Raw genomic sequence first — 21,455 nt, forward strand, 5'->3', positions numbered from 1 at the left:
TTTCACAGCGGAGCCTGCATTCTGGCAGCTCCCAGGAGAGCAGTGAGCTTTAGCCCTGAAAGGTTGCACTGACCTGTGCAAGCGCAGTAGGTGAGGATGCACATCCCCACAGCATGCGCACCTGTACACAGATTGCTCGGCTCTCCCTTAAGAAGGCTGCAAAAAAAAGCAAGCAGACAGTAACCTGTTGCACAGTTCCCTGCAGGTGCTGGCTGTAGCTCAGGCAGCTCAGCACAGAGAGCCAGTTCTGCCTTTTCAAGCACAAATAATGCTGGACTGTTTCCAGATGGGGGGGTGGGAGAGAGCAAAGAATAGAGCCAGGACATTTAAAACAAAAGCGTATAGCTATATTCAGCAAACGACTGTTCTTCAGAAGGGCTTTGGGTGTTAGTCACACAGATGCTCTTTCTTGCATTCCTTCCAGAGTTTTGCTGTGGGGTTTTAAAAATTATTTTATTTTGGTTTTGTTCTCACTTCACCTTTCGGTGTTAGAAAGCATCCATGCTTAATGCTAGAGGTGGTTTGTTTTAGTAGCAGGAGAGGAAACTCTCAAAGCCAGTGTTCTTCTAAACCAAGCCACCAAATCTTTTAGAGGTTAATTGATTCCCTAAGCATCAGGACACATCTTTCAAAAGCATGCTTAGTGGCACAAAATTCTGCTCAAAGACTCTCCGTGCTGCTAGCCAATGCCTGAAAATGCTTCCCATTTCCTTGCAATAAAATTGACAGTCCCAGGACAACAAACAGCCACCGACCCGTTGCAGTTTGCCATCCAAAAGGGCAGGAGCCAGGCAATGATGAGGAGAAGTGAAGGCAGCAGAGGGACCACAACCAGCTCAAAGCCATCTCTAGCAATGCACAGCTGCCCCCAGCGCCACGGAAAATGTCTTCCTCCTAAAAGGTCCCCGTCACAGTGCAGAGCTTGGGGGACTGAAAGCATCTGCCACGAGACCTCTGTGCAAGGGGCTTACTGAGCCCTCCTTGCTGCTGCACTTTGCAGAGGCACTTACTCTGATGCCAAAAAGCTCCTATGGACCATGAGTGCTAGAGATGGCTGACATGACTGCTCCTCCAGAGCAATTACAGGCTATTAAGTAAATGAGATATGTTATGAGGAAAAAAAAATAAAATATGAAGAGCCTGTATTTACACAGGAGCCTGTAATGACTCCATCGTTGTGTCAGCTTCACATGCTTGACAAGACAGATGCAGGCGAACTTCTGAGTCTCCTGCCTTCACTTCATTTCCTTTTCATAAAGCCAAGTACAGCGGTCACAGATTAATTTTTCTCTCTCCCTTTTTCATCCTGGGTTTACCTTGAGATGCCCTGATATCACTCAAGCAGGGGGTGAGGCTGGGCTTGCCTCCACGTCAATCTAGAAACATCCCATACAGCACCGTGTAGCAGCAGAGCCTCAAACAACTATCGGGGTTAGCTACGCAGCTGAGGTGTGCAACACCTTCACACTCACACCCCACGTCTTGCTTTATTTTTCTGAGCTGTTTATTCTTTCTCCCTCTAGCTATCCAGCAAAAAGCAAAACATCTGGCAGGATGCTGTTTTAAATTTATTTTGGTTTTCGCTGGCCTTTGTGCTTACAATTTATAGCTCATTTTCTATCACCTGTGGAGAACCTGCAAAGTGCAGAGATGAAAGACAACTGGCCGTACAGTTTACTGTAGGTGCCGGCACGGAGGGGCAGAGAGGATGGCTCCAAGAGGACATGTTGCTCTCCCAGTAGCCATTCCTGCCCCAAATATGCAGCCATGAAGCATTCAGAGACAGAACTTCCCATAGATGTTCCCCCATCAATCTGTGGGTTCTGTACAGCATTTCCCACAGAAACAGCTATGCCTGTGTCCTGCTCAGGACTCACGATGCACTGCAGGCACCTTGTATCCCCTTCCCCAAGCATGGCTGCATTTTTCCTGACCTATGTACATCCAGTCTCTTCCATTCATTTTGTTCCCAGTGTCAACAATTTTACATGCAGTATTTGCAGGGCTGTAGGGACTCAAAACACACAGAAATAGAAAACAGTAACCTAGAGACAGGGAAGGGAGGGAGTTCAAAGCTCTTTCCTGCTAAATGACAACCCAAGCTGCCTGCAAATAAAACTCTGGAGCTCATCAAGTAACTCTGGCCACCGAGGGTGCTTAATAAAGATTACTTTTCTATAGCTCCACTTGCCTGAGGCATCATCTGTTCCTAACGAGAAGCTCCATGGGATTTAAACGCATGAGAGAAGAACAGGCTTTTCAACCACAGCCATTACAATGAAAACAAGCTTTCTGCTCCAAAACCCAAGTGCTTAGACCCCTGTCCTACCCTGGTAATGCTCCTCAGCCATGCCAAGCTGGACAACCACAGTGCTTCCTTTCTGCCAGAGCTGGTAGGCAGCTATCCCATAGCATTACCGCATTCCCTCTCAAAGACTGGTCATGCTGGGGACTTTGAGGCAAGCTCTGCTGGGAGCTACAGTGCTCGGGGCACTGCTTGCTGCCTGGGCAAAGTCGCTGCAGCCTCACCTGGCCCCAAAAGCTCAACACCAGCTTCTGCAGTGAAGCAGCACAACTGGGGCTGGTGAGGCATCTGGGGTGGCTATTGCATGGGATACCTAAGACTTTGCACAAGTACTGCAAGATATTTCATTGCCAACTCAACCGTTCTTCTGCTGTGTCTTGTGTGATCGCTAAGATCATGGTATTTCTGAGCATGCCTGGAATAACAAAGTACTTCTTCCCTCAATGAAACAAGCATGACAAAGAATTCCACATGCCACTCAAATGGATAGAAACACAATAGATAATAAATGCTAAAGGTCTGCAACTGCCAAGCTATCTTCTGCGCAAGGGATGTGGAACAAAATGTTCTAAAGTGCAGAAGTCAAATGGCAAAACGGACTTCTGCTGGTGGTCAAATGGGAAGATGTGCAGGGCATAACACGACCAGAAAACCAGTCTACAGGGTGAATGAAGGAGTGTGATTAGGGGCATTCTGCCATGGTAAAATTAGATGCCTGTGAATCAGATCTGGTACAAGGTGGGGGCTATCAACTGTGCTATTGAACACCATAGTCTGCACACATGTGCACCCATAAGCACAAATTCTGTAAGATGCTGGTGACTACAAAAAACTCTAGCAGCGAGATGGGGCAGCCGATCCTATCAGATACAGGTTAGCAGATTCTTCTTGTCAAGCAGAAGAACCACAAATCAGGGTTAGGAAGGGAGTGGAATCTGTAATGAATGGGGAGATCCTCAGACAAACCCAAGCTGACGCCACATTATAACTTTTCAAACTTCCATTACCCCTTGGGCTTGGCAAGAAGATCACAGAAGTCTTAAGCTCATGTGGAATGAGCCTCAGGCTAGATCTCAGGCATTCATCCTGGCCTGCACTTCTACAATATGAAACCAGGAATAATTTCAGAGGACACAGCACATACAGACCAGCTCCACTGAGTCTGCTCTGTGCTACAACACGGGGTAGTGAACAGCAATCCCCCCAGCGAGAGAAAAATATATGGACAAACAGAGCCTCTTCATTGCCTTCTTCCTGCTATCCCAGCTCTAACTTCCTCTCCAAACACAATTTTAGCAGCACGAGATGCAAGAACTTTCAGCATTTATAGAGACCAGTTGTCGGGACAGGTCCAGGAAAAGAGGCAAAAATACGGGATGGGAAGGCTGTGGCAGGCAATGGCTCAGCTCTGCCTACTAGGCAGTTTTATTAGCTCTCCTGACAACAACAACGAGGGCTACGAAAGATTTTTACAGCAGACAGTCTCCTTTGAATGGATAGGAGCATAACCCAGACAGGTTACCCATGGCCTCCTACAGGGGCCGGAGTTTGATCCTGGATCTCCTGCATCCCCTTTGAGACTCCTAACCCACCAATGACTCTGGAATTGATTTCTCTCTCAAAACTGTCTGAAAACAGCTTGGAAATTCTTGACTTTTCCAAGTACAGAACATGAGATATTCTGAAACCTATTATAGGATTGAGAGGAAAATCAAGCCCCATCCCTCCTTGTGCATTAGCCTTTTGTACCTCACATTCAGATCCTCCCCTCTAAGCCACGTGCCCCTCCTGCATGCCGTAAGCTCCCAGGCTCAGACACCACCAGCTCCAGTAGCCAAGAGCAGAGTCCTACAGTGCTGAAACATGACTGCTCAGCACTAAGATCAGGTCCTTCCCTCCGCGGACAATTTTAGAAGCATCTGGAGCAGTTATGCTTTCATGACTATCACTAAAGAGAGACAGGTCAGAAACACATGCAAGATGACAGGTGACATCTGCATTGAGTTGGGTGGACAGCTAAAGTTAGCTAAGAGTACCTGGTTGCTCTTCTGCAACAGATCTGCTCTTGCAGGAGCAGATAATCAGTGCCCATTAATAATTACTAGACTTTCTCTTCGCAATGAAATTGCAGCCCTCAAGATTTCCAGCGCTCTCTCTTTCCCTCTTAAATACAGCAAGAGTTCGTTCCCTTGCAGAACTCTTTTCCAGTGCTCAGGGAGAGGTCTGACTACATCTACCCCAGGAACCATGAAGTCCTGCATGGCCCTACGCTAGAAATGCTCCCCAGGGACATGTGGTATCCAGAACAGACATCACCTGACCAGAAGAAGTGATCTCCTGTTCTGCTAGCGAAAGAAAAGAACTACCCAAGAAGCCTGAAAAAGGATCAAACCACTTATGAAGCAGCAAACAAGATCCTCATGAAAGTACAACACACTCATGGGCAAACTATTACCTCCCTTTTACTCTTGTGGCTCCATTCTGGAAGATGGCACAGCCGGTCCTTCCCCTTCATCACATGCATGTACCCCCGTAGGCTAAGCTTTTCCTTCAGGAATCCCTGCAGCAGATTAAAACTCAGTTTATTAAATAAGGCAGTACTCTAACAAGAGTAATCCACAGATAATTTCACTCATTTAAACCCTATTTCATCTCAACCAAGTTGACTTATTTCCATTTAACAATCTTAATTCTTTTAGCACTTTCCGGCTCCCAAATTGGCTTCGACAGCAGAATTGACATTCAGCCATCATTTTCGCATAAAGTTCCATTTAGCCTCTCCAAACCCCTACAGCGTCTGGAGGTGCAAGAGGAATTCATTAGCGGTGTCTTTGGGAAAATGAGCCATCCCTCCCTGCAGCCTTCCTACATTCACAGTCCTCATTTGGCAGGGGTCGAGTCAGAGCTGGCAACTGCCTGGCTAAGCTGCTCCTCCACTGCAGATCCCCCCTATTGCTCCCTTCTAGCTCCATGCTCAAGTCCACCTCTTTGCTGACACATGAGCCTCTGCTTTCTTTACTTCTCTGCCCGCTGAGCTTAGCATTTCGTTTTTACCTATGGGCCACGGAGCTCCCTCACACCCTCCAGCCCTACGAGCACCACGTTTGAACATCCCTTCCCGCAGGGAGGTCTCTGCCAGCCCCAAGAGCCCTGTGGTCCATGCCCTGCCACTGCTCCACGTTATCACTCTCGGGCATAACCAGCCATGGTTATAAGCACCCATCTCCATGCATCTCCTGGGTCTTCCTCATTTCAGAAGCTCTCCTCCAGCTGGGATCTTCACCTTCTGCTTCTCAGGCCTCCCACACTCATCCCCCCTCCAGAGAGAACACCCCAAAGAAGGGCTCTGGGGAACGATGCTACCCTAACGTGACATCATCCTCTTGGAGGGCTTTCCCAGCAAAATGCAGGCTGAGGGCACCCATTTGTCCTGCCTGCTCACAGCTATTTTAGGGATGGATTGTGCCCTGGGCGTTGCCCCCTTCTCTCCCACACGGACACTGCTTCCCCTGCCGATCAGCACAGCCTACAGCTCTGTGCTTTTCATAGCCAACACCCTACAGAAAAGCAAAACTCATTCTTTCAAGTTCTTCCATCCTTCCCTTTTTCCCCAGCATTTTTTCAGCAATCACCTCAGCCAGCAGCTTCAATCTCACCCCAGCGAGGTCTTCATGAGGGAGAAGAGGAGCACAAAGCCAGGAGCAAGGCTTTGCAGGGAAGGGCAGGACCTACCCCTGGCAGAGGCTGGAGCCCTGTGTAGGACCCAGCAGCAGCAGCAGGCAGGGAGCCAGGATCTCTCTCACCCCTGCTTTGTCAGCAGGTTGTTCTCTACTTCTGGGATTGCGACTTTTTCAAGTGCTATAGGTTCAAAACACCTGGATATCAAGAGCTAGAGCTTCTAAATCCAAGCCAGGACAATTTGGGCTTTTAGCTTTAACAGGGGTGTGTTTATCTTAAACTGAGCCACAAGCAATTAGCTGCAGAGGGGCACTTGAGATAAGTGCCCTTTCAGATCAAAAGCACCTTTTCTGGGAAGGTTGCCCAACAGCCCTGCAGTGCCTAATGCTAGCAAGAGGCTTTAACACCTGACTGAGCGGAGCACTGCACATGTTGCAACCAGGAGTGCTGGCCCCTGAGCTTGCAGTCCACCCATCTACAGAGCAAGGACAAGTGAACCTGCCAAGAGTTACGCAGCAACAGAATGAGGAATAAACCTCTAAGCACAAGGCATATCACTTCAAACAGAAAGAAACCCTACCTTACGCGCACAGCGTGAGGATCTCAGCTCTGCTCCAACAGACTGTTACAAGTTGGAGTTGCCTTGCTGTCTTCCTCCTCCCATCTGCCATCCTCCAGCTTGCCTTCTCAGAAAGGTTGTAATAACTCACAGGTAATGACTTCGGCTTTATCTCAACTCACCTTTAGAAACTTGGGCCACTGCCTTAAGCTGCAAGGCTATCCTCCAGCTCACCTCCTGAAAACAACCTTCAGATCACTAGTTATAGTCACTACAGGTATGCATCTCCCTAAAAGTAAGCAACCGTGTTCTTCAGCCACGTATCCCACAGGTGCCCCATCCTCAGTAGCCAGCCGTAGACCTGCTGCCTGCCCTCCCACACCAGCAGCTCCTGCCTGGACGGAGGGCTTGCTTCCTTGGCGTGCTTATTCAGATTTTGTAACTCAACGCAGCTCCTGTCCACATCCAAAAAAATCTCCTGCTCAATTCAGGTGGTTCTTTAAATGCAAGTTAATTGGTCCGTGGGGAGGAACAAATCTGAAGCTCAAAGTATTGCTGACGCTGGCACTAAGTTTTCAGGTGCTCCGAGCTGCCAAGACAGCTGTTCTCTATCAAGTGAGCCCTGCTTTGCAGTGTGATGGCACTCACTCCAGCAATGGTCTGCTAAGGATATTTAATTCGGGCTTATTCTGCAGTGAAGTCAAGCTCATCGCAGAGTGCGTGAAATCCATCCTTCCTCAGCTGCCCACACGGATAGCCAAGGGCGAGGAGCTGGGCAGCAGTAATCTGTAATGCAGACTAATGCACAAGCCTATCTCATGCCACGCTGGAGCTTTCTGCAGAAATTCCAGCTTTGCTGAATTTGGCTCAGAATTGGAATTAATTTTGGCAGCTGTTTAGGCAGGGAACCAAGCATCTTTCATTCATGTAATTGACTTTTTTATTCATATATATATATATGAAAAAAATGAAAAAATGACAGAGTAGCTCTTGCTATGTCTAGCTTTCACTCTATGAAACAAAAAGACCTCTATTAAACATGGCTCAGCAGCTAAATACACAAAGCGTTGCCCAGGGGCAGTAACAGCATTTAGATATAAAACAGGTTACATGGCTCTCAGATCCTGATCCTTGGCTCAGGGAGAATATTCGATGTTCAGGAACAAAAGTGAAAAATCAGACCTCTGAAGCAAAACCCTATACGTGCACCTATCCATGTCTGCCCTCTGTCGCTCCCCCTGCGACTGCATAGGACTGGACCTGTAAGGGAGATACGTATGACCTTCCCACTGACCAGCCCCTCTCTCCCTGGCTCCTCTCCTTAAAGCAAATTTTCCTCTTCCTGCTGAATTAGCACCTACTTCAAACCCGGTCACCTTCCAGATCTACCATGAGGTACAGCACGGGGCAGCAGCTGGCTGCTGTGCCTAGGCGTACCACAACTTTATCAGTGCTGGTGAGCAAGCAACTTTCATTAAACAAGTAAATGAAAAAAATAGAGGTCTATGCTGTTTGCTACTTGAGCAACACAGCTCTTTTCCGTAACTACCAGCTGACTTCCCCATCCAGATGCTCTGCACACAGAGATCTATACCTATATAATATGTACATGGATATATAATGAATCAAAACACAACTTAAGGCCTCTTGGGATGGACAATGTAGCCTGCCTCTCAGACATTAATGAGCAGATCAGTAAAAATAACTCCGCCACAGAGGTGCAAAGCACATAAAGAGATGGTCTGTCTCACTGAATCCGCAACCTCCCCTCACTCCATGCCCTGTAGCACTGATCTAAGGTATAAATCTGCTTATTATTTATTATTCATATTATTGTAGTGCTGGATTCCTCAGCTGTAGATCAGGAGCTTGTTATGGTTTATACGGCTGAACCACAGCCTGGAGAGACACGCACCCCTCCCAGCCCAATCTCCGCGGTGAGGCAAGGGGGACTGCGTGCCCCGGGGAGCGGGCGAGCAGGGCAGCCCCACGGGCACTGGGCTGCCTGGCCCATGCCACGGGTGCTTTTCTCCCACGGAGCCATCAGCTGCGGGGCAGGTCCTCACACATCGCACCGAGCCCCTCTTGCTTCCATGAGGGCTCCCTGGAGCACGCGGCTCAGTTGATTTTAAGCCAAATGCATTCAACCCTGATCACATGCAATTCATGTAGAAACCTCTACAGTGGAGGAAACGATCAATCCCTCCCTCTTTGGTACCCAGTCTCAGTCAGTATGCCAAATAGGCCCCTCACTGTTCAAAATCAAAGCAAAATGAAGCAGGGATGCAGGACTTCTACATCCTTCAAGTACTGCTCAAGTACTCGCTTGCAGCTCAACCCGATTCCCACTCGCTTTCTCCCAGGGCTCCTGGCTCGGAAGCTCTCGCTTTTCTCCCGCAGTTTTCACTCACACTTCGATGGTGCTAATGAGCCTCCTGCCTCTGCATGCAGAGAAGCCGCCCAGCGCATCCCTAGGAAAACTCGAGTTTGCAGAGCCAGGGGGAACAGCGTGCAAACCCCTGCCCACACACGGTGACCACCCAGCAACCACGTTCTCCTCAGATACCGACCTCGGCACACATGCAGGGAGCCTGAATGCTCTGCCCTAGCGTCCAACATCAAAAGCATTCAAGAAAACCACTTTTCACCTGATCATTTCAGAGAAGAACAGGTTAGATAAGAGACCGCAGCAGTCACCAGCTGCGTGCAGCCCCCTTTGAACCGCTTCAGTTGTCTTTTGCTGAAAAAAAAAAAAAAAAAAAAAAAGACTCCTTTTATCCTGGCAGTAGCCTCCATAGATCAGTTGCCTTCACAAGACCGCTCAGGACAGGGAAGGCATGGCTAGGAAATGGGGCACTGTTAGCCACTCTTCCTAGCACTGTAACACAGCAGTACCTGGGGAGAACTGCAAAGAATCAAAGGGCAAGCCTAGACAAGGCATTGCTGAAAGGGCCTGACGTCTATACTGGTGACTTTTTTAAAAATAAAGATTTATGCACATAACTCAGAAAGCATAAATAAAATATCACTCTCCTAGAAGAATAATGAAAACAAAACTAAAAGGGCAAATAGTTAACAAATGAATATTGTATTTTTCTCTACCTCCCACCACTCTTCAGCCACAAATGACAAATAACTATGAATCTACTTCACCTTAATGAACTTAACTGGGCCTTTTTAATATTGGGGGAAATATTAATATTTTTCAGCCAGACAAATTTACCATGTCATGCATCAACAAAGATGTAGATACCTCTCCTCCTCCTGCACAGTTCTCTATTTCTTTAGACTCTCAGAATCTAGGAAAGTCCTAAATGAAATGTGAAAGCCTTTTAAAAAAAAATAAAATAAAATCAATACAGGCCAAACCCTACTTACGAGTGCTGAAATGAGCCCAGTGAGGCGTGAATCAAGCAGGGGACAGAACTGAAGCTCAGGCACCCAGTAGCACTTCCCAGCTCCCAGAGCTGGGTGCGATGGTGGGCCACATGCCACGGCAGGACTCCAGGAGATGGGCAGCTACAGTGTGGGCTTGAGGGGAGCCCAGGGCCACCCCTGGCAAGTGTCTAGCTTGGGTTCCTAGTCCAAGGAATACAAGACTAGGACTTGTATTCCTAGTCTTGAATAGGAAGATATTCAAGACTAGGAATATCTTCCTATTCTTGAATACTCATAGAGATACACATTGACGCATTTAATGTCCGCCTAGCTGCAGCCCACACCTGCTGCTGCCACCACAGCATGGGGACAGCCCTCCGTTCGTGCCTTATTTCTCCAGATGCAACTTGGCAAACATTTGCAAACAGTAAAACTCCTCCACCGTCCCTCGTGTCCAGAACGTACCCCTCCACCTGACCCCCAGAGCAGCTACGCCCTCCTCCCACCCCAGTCCTCAAGCCAGGGTGGCTTTTTTGGGGCTTTTTTTTATCACAGTCCAAACACGACGGGACTTGAAAGCGTCCGTCCAACAAGTGCTGCTGCCCCGGAGGCATGTGGGTACCGCCTCGGGCACTGGGGCCCTGCAGCTCACCATGGTTTCTTTTTAAGGGTTATTTTTAATAACGTTTTTAACAGTTAGGTCCATGCATGGAGAAGCCAGCTGATCACGCACGTCTCAGCAACCTGCTTTGTTCCCAGCCCAGTTCTTCCCCTCCAGTCTGCTGCCTTCTGGCAAGGAGTCATCAGCCGTCCCCCTCCTGCAGAGGCAGTACCTGGCGGCTCTGCTCCCGCGGCCGGTGGGACGGCTGGCCAGAGAGAGAGACACCTAACCCCTACCAGAAGCTTCGTTTTCTTAAACACTAATCGTAATTACAAGTGGAAAGGTTTTCCAGCAACGGCACCACCACGTGAGACTTGGAGACCGTTTCTCCGCTTTACGCTGATCGCAGCAGCCTCGCTGGGTTCAAAGCCAGGGTAAGGCCATTTCTCTGCTGGGGAATAGCGAATTGGTGGGCAGCAGTCTCTTGCAGTTGCATTGCTATCGTCCACAAAGGCCTCGGGGATGCCAGAAAGCAGCGCTGCCTAAGGAAAGGAGCTTGTGCTTTGTCTGTCTGCGTCGAATGCGCTCCCCTGCCTCCGCGCAGGCGAGAGAAGTGGCGTTTCAAGCCGTCTCAGCAAGCTGCCATCGGGATATGGGGGTACCGGGGCTGGCACGAGCCAACCCGCCACAAAGCCACAGCTCTCCCCGCCTGCCGCAAAGGGCGCAGTCGTGTTTCTCTCCACCTCGGACCGCACCCCTGGGAGGAAGCATTTGTACCTGCCCACTGGGGCTGACAGCGACGTTTTTCTTTTACAGCATCCGGGGGACTGACTGCACCTTCATCATCAATGGCACTATCACCCTTAAAAATGTTAATGTTAAATAACACGCTGCCTTGTGGGATCTTCTCTGCGGTGCCTTTAGGAGAATTATGCATATCCTCTGGGAGTTGGGGAGGCTGAACTAAACGGTCCACAATTGCGTTCGTTGCCACACATTTTGAACGCTCAGTTCTTCTCCCTTGCTTCAGCCCTCCAGCTCAGACACACCAACGTACTAACTGCATCGGACAGGGCAGAAGCACGCCGTGCGGCTGTGGGGCCTTTAGCTCACTAAACAAGCAGCTTAGTGTCATAAGCACCTTGGGAGGGTAATTACGCAGGGCTGCAAGGCCATACAAATGGTGCTCTGCCACACAGGTCTGTGACAAGGTGATAGGTAGGAAATGGAGGGGCACTATACAATTGCAGTGATGCAGAAAAAGCTGGAAGCATGTCTCCAGTTTGCCTCTTCCCACCTACTTCAGCATGCACAGCTAAATGCCAGTGCTTTCCCACGACTCCGCATGCTCCGGGGGATCCCAAGAATATTTCCTTGACATTATAGTTCCACGATCACAGCAGATGTAGGAGATTCACAGCCCGTTAGGTATTTCAGATTTTTGGAAACATGCCTAGAAACAAGGACAAATGTCCCAGGCTGGCACCTCTAGTGACACCCCACTGTCAGTTTGGATTTGTGGAGACCTTGACCACACATTGCTTCTCTGCTGGATGAAACCCTACCACGAGCACTGGGACAGCAGTGCAGATGATTGCTTCAATTATCAGCTGAGCAAGCCGTGGATGCATTTTCACTGGGTATGGGGTAGAAGAACACTAGATTTCACCAAACAAAATACTCTAAATGCTAGAACCGCATCTTGCCTTTTGTCTAAACTTTGCAAAGTTGAGAGGTAGAGGGAGGGAAGGGATTTGGACAGACAGAAGCAATTACAGAAAAGAGCACTTTAAAGAGCTGCAGGGCTGAAGGAGGCCTTGCAAGGAGTTTGTCAGTAGATCGTATGTCAGTGCTACTGAGCCTACCGCTAGTTAGGGCAATGCCACATATAAACTACAACTTTGGCTTGTATATGAATTTTAAATAAGCTGTTAGTACACCCAATGAATCTAGCAAGAGAATACCAATTTAGGGCTCTGACGGTCTACTCTATAAGACCAAGTAAATAACTGAGTAAATAACTCAAGTAAATTTCCTGACACTTTATTGAGCATGAGTGAACAAACGAAAAACAAAACCAGAATTACTTGTACAGCCAGGTATATGTATATACCACAGGAAACCAGAGCTAGGGGAGATGCTGGCCCACAGCACACTGCACCAGCCATCCTCCTTGCCCGACACTGGGGCAGGCAGGAGGAAGCTGATGTCTTTTGTGCTTTTGGTGCGGATGGATGCAACAGAGCACGTGTTGGGCAAGCACCAGCTGTTGGGTTTTGCTCCCAGGACATATATTATTAGGACATATATTGGCTCTTTCAAGGGCTACAGGATGTCTCGAGGCAATTCCTTACACACCTCCTGGAGCTCTTGAAAACTTCTGAGAACATGCCCATTCCTGCCTGCTTCTTCATCCCCTGATCACAATCATCTTTTGAGCATCTAGGGAGATAATACCTCACCAGGACAGAACAGGTAAGCTGACTGATAAACAAAAGGCACTCAGAAAAAAGACACTATTTGGATAAAGCATGTGGATCACTGTTTTTCCCCCCAAAGGTCTCCAAAACAATGTGAACTAGGAGACTTTCTCCAGGATGGGATCAGAAAGGAATACACAGAGTTTAAGGCTGAAGAAAAAGGCTGAAAAAAAGGTTTGTTTGCACCAATGTTTTTTCCTGTGTATCAAGGAGAGAAATAGAGCATACGATAGACTACAGATTGTTCCTATGCATGCCAAAGACACAGGGAAGGTCACCCTGTAGCCTATATTCTGCTCACTTTTTTGCATAGATGATGCCTCTAAAGCTCTCTGGAATGCAACACTCGTTGCTGGTCCCATCCAGGCTCGGAGAACTTCCTGTCACTGTGTGCTCAAAGATTAAGCAATCTGCTGCCTAGAAACTCCACTGAGAAATATCAGCGCCAAGATCCACCCAAAACCCAAGAAAGCAGCAGCAGGGAAGCTCAGTGCTTAGTTTAAAAGCCAAGCCAAGTGCCCCTGACTCAGCACCACTGTGCCTCCTTCTACCCTGGAAGCCAAGCGCAGCAGGCAATAACCTCTTCTAGCAACTTGGTGAAGAACCCAGACACGACATTGCCTATGTTCACCTCACATTACTAATCACATAACTGTACATTTGAGCAGTCCATTACCAGATGGCTTTCAGAATTATTTTAAATGTTAGCTTGCATTTTCTTTGAATATTTAAATGTTCATGCTGGTCTGTTTTCCTTTTCTATGCAGTGCACTGATTTATGTTGCTAGATAACATACCTCCCTGCCTTGCCAAAAGCATGCATTTGGGAATAATTTCAGGGCTGCTAGTAATATTTTTTTGCTCCTTTTATTTTGTACTTTATTTTTATTAACTTTTTTTGCTGGATATATTGTTAAAATAAAACTCTGTCTTGAAGAAACAAAACCAAAACCCCAACCCCCCCCCTCAGCTCTTTGCCCATCTGCTTCAGACACCATTTTCAGAGAAGTTAGCTCTGAGGCCATGAGCAAAGCAAAAGCAGTAGATATGTACTAGCATACCTACCTGAGCTTCCCCTCCCTCAGCAAATTCTTGCTTTAGGCTCACATGTGGGAATCAGCCAGGTCCACGATGCTAACGACAAGATGCTTATGTTTAAGCAGCATGCGCTCAGCTATTCACCACTGCGCATCTCTTCTAAGCACAGAGGCAGACAGTTGTGTACCTGTATGAGATGGTGGGACCAGGCGACATGTGAATCATGCCTGCGGTCAAGTGTGTGAGTAATTTCTATTATGGATATGCCTTCAACATGTCAAGATCTCCTTCACCCAGCAGCAGATACCAAGCACAGAAGACAAAACTAGTATTTGAACGGATGGAAGGAGGCAGATTTTCTACAAACCCTGCAGTTGCTCATGTGTCCCCTGAACACACAGACACCCCGGCTTCTTCTTGCCTGCCCTCAGGGGTCAGCACTGACTTGGCCTCACAGCAGCCGCCACCAGCACCATTTAGGGAGCCCCTAAGCACGCACCAAGCTGAGACCTGGAAGGCAGCAGCTAATCCCGCCTGGTAGTTGCCCCCAGTGCAGTGCAGCACAGATTTTCATTTCCAGTCCTCAGCCAGGAACACAAAAGCACAGTCCCGTCTCTCGCAAACACCTCCCCATTTCACTCTGGGTTGCACTGTGGAGGTGGACGACCACGCCAGTTCCCAGACTGGTTTGCAGCCCAGTGCTGCTATGTGCGCTGCCAGGGGAGCTCCCCTTCCCCTCACACTCCCAAGCACCCACAGTACTTTCCCCACAGAAGGAGGTGGTTGGAGCACAAGGTGTAATGAAGGATCTTTCACCTTCAGCATCCTGATAATATACTGTCCATCACCATTCCCATCTGCTGGCTCAAGTGGAGGATCTGCCGATCAACATGAAATGCAGTCTGCGGAGCTGAGACTATGCAGCATGAGTGCTCCCCATGAATCACAGATGCTGGGGATATAAAACACCCAGCCACCCTTCCCAGACTCCTGCCAGCACAGACCCTCATTTGCTATATTTCTGAGCCGCTCCATGCTCCACTAGCAGAGGGGAGAAGTAATTTTACTTCAAGTGTCACCTGTGAAAGTTGCAAATGGGGACAGGAATAGATTAGCTTCTTATCTGCAACAAATAGTTAATAAAAGCAGCTAGTAGCTCCAGAGAGAAGGTTCAGGTAAAGCAGTTTCCTTTCTAAACAACAGAGCAAAGTGTCTATACTATGAAGCAAGTTTCATTACAAGGTTTCTGGATGCATTTCTTTTCCCTAATCCACACAGGCAGCAAGCAAAGATGATGGTGCCTCTTCCTGAACACTTTTTAATAAAGCCCAAAGGAGTCCAAATGCATAGGACACTCTCAGAAATGGAGCATTTTGGAGTTATTAATGTTCTTGTTGCACCAGTTAACTAGGTTCAGTTTGGGCTCAAACACTCCTTACTCATCAATGTGGGCACAAATAAATTTGTGACAAAAAACTCTTTCCTTTTGTGTGGACCTTAGCAGAGCATCAAGTGGAGTGGGGGGGAGCAAGTTTCATTCCTCAGTGCCCCTTTGAGGAGTGGCTTTCACTTCAAATTTATACAGAAAGAGATTCCCATCAGGTAACGTTACCACCATAAAAATCAACGCAAATACGTATGCTCAATATAAACTGCATTTCATTTATAAGATGAAGGAGAGAACATTTCCAAAATACAGGTGGGACACTGTAGCTCAGCAAGGGCCTCAGCCCCACCTGAACGGGGAGCACACCACCAACGCAGGGAGCCCAACCACCGCAGGCAACGCTTGGTTTCCCTTATCCGAGCACGTCTACGCAGAGTAGCCCAAACAATGAGTGGAAGGATGGTTAAACGCAGGGCAGAGGAGGCTTTGTACTCACCAATCCTCAGGGAATGGGGGCTGGCAGCGATCTTCATTAGCCACAGCAGAAGGAGCACCAGAGGCGCCAAGACACGGGGCATCTTCTATAAATCCTCATGGAGCCCTTTGGTGGTCTGGGCATGACATAACTCTGCAGAGAGAGAACACACGGCGCCGTGAGCACCTCGGCTCTCGAACCAGCAACTCAGCAGGATGACACTGCTTTGAGCCTGCCAAGCACTTGGGACAAAGAGTCTATTTACCAAAGGAGGAGGAGGAGGAAGCTATTTACAGACTATGAATTATTCAGGAATTGGAGTCAAACTGGGCAAAGAGCTTCTAACAAAAAAATGGAAAAGAAACACAAGGAAAAATCCAAATATTTCATCTTGGCATTTTTAGCGTTTCCACAAAAACAAGTGGAAATCAATATTGAGTCACATCTCTAATGTTTCTTCCCCCCCCTCCTTTTTTTCACTCAGAGCAGCCTGCAACTTAAAATATAATACTGACTTCTGGTTTTAGGATAGGACAAAACATTTTCATACCAAACCATAATTTGAGAGATGGGAGTCAGAGACAGAGAGTCACTTTGGCCACCAAACTAGAAACAAATTCTTTGTACTGCTCTAGCCCCAATGACAGTCACCACCTCCTTCCCTCCCTGTCACATGCAAAAGGATTCAGGACAAGACCAAGAGCAGGACCATTTTTTTCTCCTCTTACAAGGTAACACCACTCCCAACACACATAGGTCTATCTTTCAAAGTCCAAAGACCGTCAAAATGAAGAGCAGTAAGTGGACAATCCACAAAACTCTCATTAGTACAGATATTGGCACTGGTTGTCCCACAGCAGATTCCCACAGCACACTTAAATTTTTAACAAATGCCATTTTAAACAGCTACATAGAGGGTAGATTTTACTTTATAGGAGAAATGGTTGTCCCTCAGGTTGATAAAATTATCTCTACAGGCAGCAATGTCCTTAAATGCTGACTTTGAGTATTTCGTCTGTTACCTTATCTCTCCCTTCTCCAATTTTCTGGCAGACATTCTCACGCTATTCCGTTTGTCTAATTCTTGGGCCAAATATTGAAGTCCTGACACAGGCAAAGTCTTTAATCTGCCTTTGAAGTTACCAGGAGTTTTGTTCAAGAAAGACATAGCTTTTTACTTGCAATTTTTCAATTAAGCTATTTTTAGGTTACATTTAGACTTCCACCTTCTCATCTCAGGACGCTTCAGAGGGGCTATCCCCTTTTTACGGGCAGGCAAGGGAGGCAGAAGAAATATTGAGAGGTGGCCATAGGAAAGAAGGCAACACAGGGGCTGAGCAGGGAGCCCCTGCACATTTTCACTCCCTGTAGCTTGTTCTCTTTCTGCATCACATCTCCCTTGGGAAGCTCCCACCAGCAGCCCTGCCTTCCGAGTCCCAGTTCCCTCAGTTCAAGAAAATTGAGGGACCCCCATGCTCAAGTGTCCGTTGGACATTTGAAGAACATCCTGATTTCAGAAGTTGTGTGCTCAACACATTTTTAAAAAGCTGAAGCTGCCAAAAACCACCTGGAAATCATTAGCCACCTCTGAGAAGGGCAATGGCATTCTTCTCTTTTTTTTTTTTTTTCTTTTTTTTTTTTCTTTTTTTAAAGTGGGAGTTACAGAGTAATGTCTGGGGAGGAAAATCCCTAAAAGGTTAAGCGCACGGCAAATTGGTCACTTAGAAGCGTTGGCAGCAGCAGAGAGAGATTACGGAGCAACGTATCATTTGAGCACTTTGAAGCAGTTATTTCAAAACTTTCCAAGTTATTGACAAAACAGCAGGATCACGTCAAATTTACTCCCACCGGTATTACAGCCCAGGCTGTGGAAGTGACGCTTGCAGGGCTGAAGTCGCACACAGGCGCACACACCCCCTCTCTCAGCCCTCCTTGAGGTCTGCGCCCCGAGGAGCTGCATCGCGCTCAGCGTCGGCTCCGAAGCCACTCCCCAAGACTCACAGCCTTTTTTTCCTCCTTTAGGTCCCACTTCTTGCACCGCTACCCGAGGCATGCTTTCAGTGCAAAAAACGTCCCGAGCAGCCCTTGCCAGCCAGCGGTGATTAACAACGACATCTCGAGTAGCAAAGCATCTGATACGGGACCTCAGATGCGTTTTGCCTTCTTTCTCCTCCACTGCCCCCTCCTGCCTGGCCAAGGCAGTCCAGAAGAGGCTTCCAGAGCCGTCAGAGGGAGAGAAAGGGAGAAAGTCTCCAAACGCATCTTGAGACACGACTGAGAAAAACAGCAATTGCTCATCCCCGCTGTTTCCCCTCCACGGCCCCGCTGTGTTCTGTCAGACACCGACACGTTGCCTCTTTGCTCAAAAGAGCGACTCGACAAAAGGCGTTTGTAGCAGAAACCAGCAGAAACCTTTGGCTGTGGCACTGGCCAAGGAGGGCGTAGGGAACGGCAGCACGTAGGGTACGGCTCGGTCCCAGGGAAAGTTGAGGCGAACGCTCAGATTTGTCAGCGTTTCTCACACGAAATGAGAAGAAATAAGAGGAGCAACCACACACAGAGGTCAGAGATGCAAGAGCCAGGCCTGAAAGATGTCAGTACTAAAGCGGGTTTCCCTGCCACGGTGCTGAGCTCATTCCTCTGGTAGGGACAGTGAGAGATGACAGCCCTTGGGTACGCTCCCCACCAGCCTCCTCCTCCACCAGCACGCGCTTCTCCTCCGCAACGTTAGCCGCAGCTGTCTAATATCATCTGGCAAGGTGTTTTAAGACCATGTCTTTGTGCGGATAAATGCGATCCCAACCTGCAGCAACCACTTTGTATCAGCATCTAAAAGGCAGCCACTGCGAGGGAAAAGCAGGGCGGCAGCCTAACTGTGCCTCTGGACCAGGGCAAGGAAGGCAGACATAAAACCCCACAGTTCCCAGCCAAAGCAGGGGAGGGAAACGCCTGCCTGCCATTTGAGGCGGATGTTGGAGTTAACATCTGCCAAAGCACTATGGGATCACCATGCTAAAATGGGTGGTTCTCATTTTAGACTCTGCAAAAACAAACCGTATGAGGGTAACGACTCTAGGCAAACTATGAAAAGCGAAGGACTGGGAAAGGGTCCGGTGACTTTCAGCTCCAAGGGATAGACCTCAAGGCCACCTCTCCCGTTTGCAGCCTGGTTTGGTGAAGAGGCAAATTACGAGATTCCCAGAGAAGCAGCTGCCTTTGCATCACCAGCTTAGAGTTAACAGCAAAGTTAAATAATAAATACAGGGCACCCGCTGCGCTCTGCTACGTGAGCGGCAGGGTTGTAATTACCTAGAACACGGAGCACAGAGGGATGCTGCGTTCACCTAACACATTACCCACTGCTAAGAACGGCTTCCCAGTACTTTGATTTTTGAGCACGAACCCAAGAAACAGCTGTCAGCAATAGAAATACACCTTGGGGTTCACCAAACAGCAGAACTACTCAGGCTCCTACGACCCATACCCATAGACCATCTGGTTGGTGGAGGTGCTTGCAAAATACCCAGGGAGTGCAACACAAGGACACTTCACTGCCATCACATCTGCACCACCGAGCAGTGGGAACAGACACTGGAATTCAAGACATAGGATGAGAGGGAAAGGAGCGAGAGGATTTTTCTTCCTAGCCTAACATCAAGGTTTCTAACTTGCAAGGAACAAAGAGGTACTTCAGTCCTCACAGCTCTCCATCTCCTCAAGTTCCTCCTGCCTCCTACTCTCTAAATTCAGGCACAAAAGTGTGGTAAACACAGTTCCAACCCCTTTGTTGTAAACTAATTTTTGCCTTGCTGAGCTAGCCATCCTCCCAACAGCTTGTGCTTCCTTACAGCTGCAAGGTGCACCTGTCTCTCTCTCATCTCCCCAGGAGAAGCCATAAAACATGCTTTCTGCCCAGGTGCAGCAATGAATCAGAGGTACAACTGGGGCATCAACTCCAGCGCACTCTGAAATTCCACCCAGAGAGGGAAGGAAGATAACATTCTTCTTTCACGCAACACAAAGCAGAAAGCCTCAGAAGCCAAGAAAACACTTAAGAGAACAAGGATATTTAGAAACTTGCTGCACTAATTCTTGCGCATGTGAAGATGACTTATCCCGGACTCATCCTCACCACAGTTTGCTGGAAATAAATCAAACCAACTTCCTTTACTGACGTTTCCACCAAGAACATGTCAGCCTGTACATTTACAGCTCTTGCATTAATGGTTCCTCTTTATTGTCCTGGCGGCGTGCTATGATAGCAAGCGAGCCTGGTTGATGGCCAGCTGTTATAAAGCAGTCTGAATCTGCTATCCCCAAAAGGAGTGAGCTGGCTAGAAAAGAGTTTCATGGGTCCTTCAGGGTGGTAGGTGAATTGTTGAATAGCTGGTGGATCACGAGCTGGCCCCTGGCTTCTCTCTGCACAGCACAAGTATGTAATTCTTTTTCTGTTAAGCCCTTTTTCATCTTTAGCTCTGAAAATTCAAGAGAATAAAATAAATCAAGACTATACTGAATAGTTTTGAATTCTCTCTGGAGATAAAAGTCTCTAAATACCAAGCAGAATTATGGACGATTTGCTTCTCAGAGGAAGCAACTTGCTTCTGAAACTACTTATACAATTTTAATGACTCTGTGAGATGGTACTTTTCTTTGCTGCTATCACCACATCTTCCGGATATTTTGAGGTTTTTGCAGAAAAATTCTTAGACAATACAGCAAAAGCCAAAAGGCAGAATAAAATGTTAAATCACAGAATAAAGCCCTCCTGAAGCTGCCACGCCAATAGTGAAGATATCCCTGAACAAGCCACCTCTCTTCTCTCCCTCTTGTTCCCTCTGCCCAACCTGCCAAGGACACTCAAGAAATCCAGGTGCATTGCTATTTCTGTTCACACTTCCAAAGATACTGCCCACCCTGCAAAATCTGTTTGCCACCTGGCCTGCCACATCTGTCCTGCCACATCTGGTCCCAGCAAGCCGGGGAGCCCTGGCAATGGGCTGCATCCCAGCAAGACAGGGCACAGCATCTCCAGCTGCACTGGCACGTTGCTCCACGGTCCGGAAGGCAGTGCCAAGACCAGGCTTTCAAAAACCCCAACGTGTGCTTTATCCTGATGCAACCTCCTTTTACTTCTACTGCAAAACCCCTACGCCATCGTCTGCAAGCTCACTGAGAAACCACAAACACCCTTTAAAAATTGTCAGCAACTTCAATCTTATCCAGGCGATTGGGAGGCAGACTTTTACCCAAATGCTAGTTTGGAGGTGGCTTTGGTGTTGATGGATCTTTCTGTGCATCACCAGAAGCTTGATGAATGGTGAGAAAATGCAGCTCAAGCAAAGCTAGAGTAATCCTCACAGCTGAGACAACAAATTTAACAGCTGCAGAGCAGCAAGGAATTCTGAAAAACTGTCAGGAAATATCAACAAACAACTTAACAGAGCCTTTTTCATTCTTTCGACAAGCAAAGAGAGCTATTTCCTTTTGCAAAGCTTCATCTGCAGAGAGGCTCAAATTTAAATGGAACTGACAAGAGCGAAGGAACCTGAAA

General features: G+C 47.9%; 1 protein-coding gene across 3 annotated transcripts in view; it reads right to left on the reverse strand.

Annotated features, from left to right (window-relative positions):
• The window catches only part of GRIK4 (glutamate ionotropic receptor kainate type subunit 4), a 208,917-nt gene that overhangs the window by 121,904 nt on the left and 65,558 nt on the right, over nucleotides 1-21,455 (reverse strand). For all 3 annotated transcript variants that reach the window (XR_012651547.1, XM_075035022.1, XM_075035023.1), the window contains exon 2: nucleotides 15,923-16,054. Coding sequence is in view for 2 of the 3 variants with exons in the window: in XM_075035022.1 (XP_074891123.1) it covers nucleotides 15,923-16,004 (82 nt within the window). In the remaining variant the exon portion in view is untranslated. The remainder of the gene's footprint in view (nucleotides 1-15,922; nucleotides 16,055-21,455) is intronic.

This window comes from Buteo buteo, chromosome 9, assembly GCF_964188355.1.
Source record: "Buteo buteo chromosome 9, bButBut1.hap1.1, whole genome shotgun sequence".
Classification (NCBI taxonomy): Eukaryota; Metazoa; Chordata; class Aves; order Accipitriformes; family Accipitridae; genus Buteo; species Buteo buteo.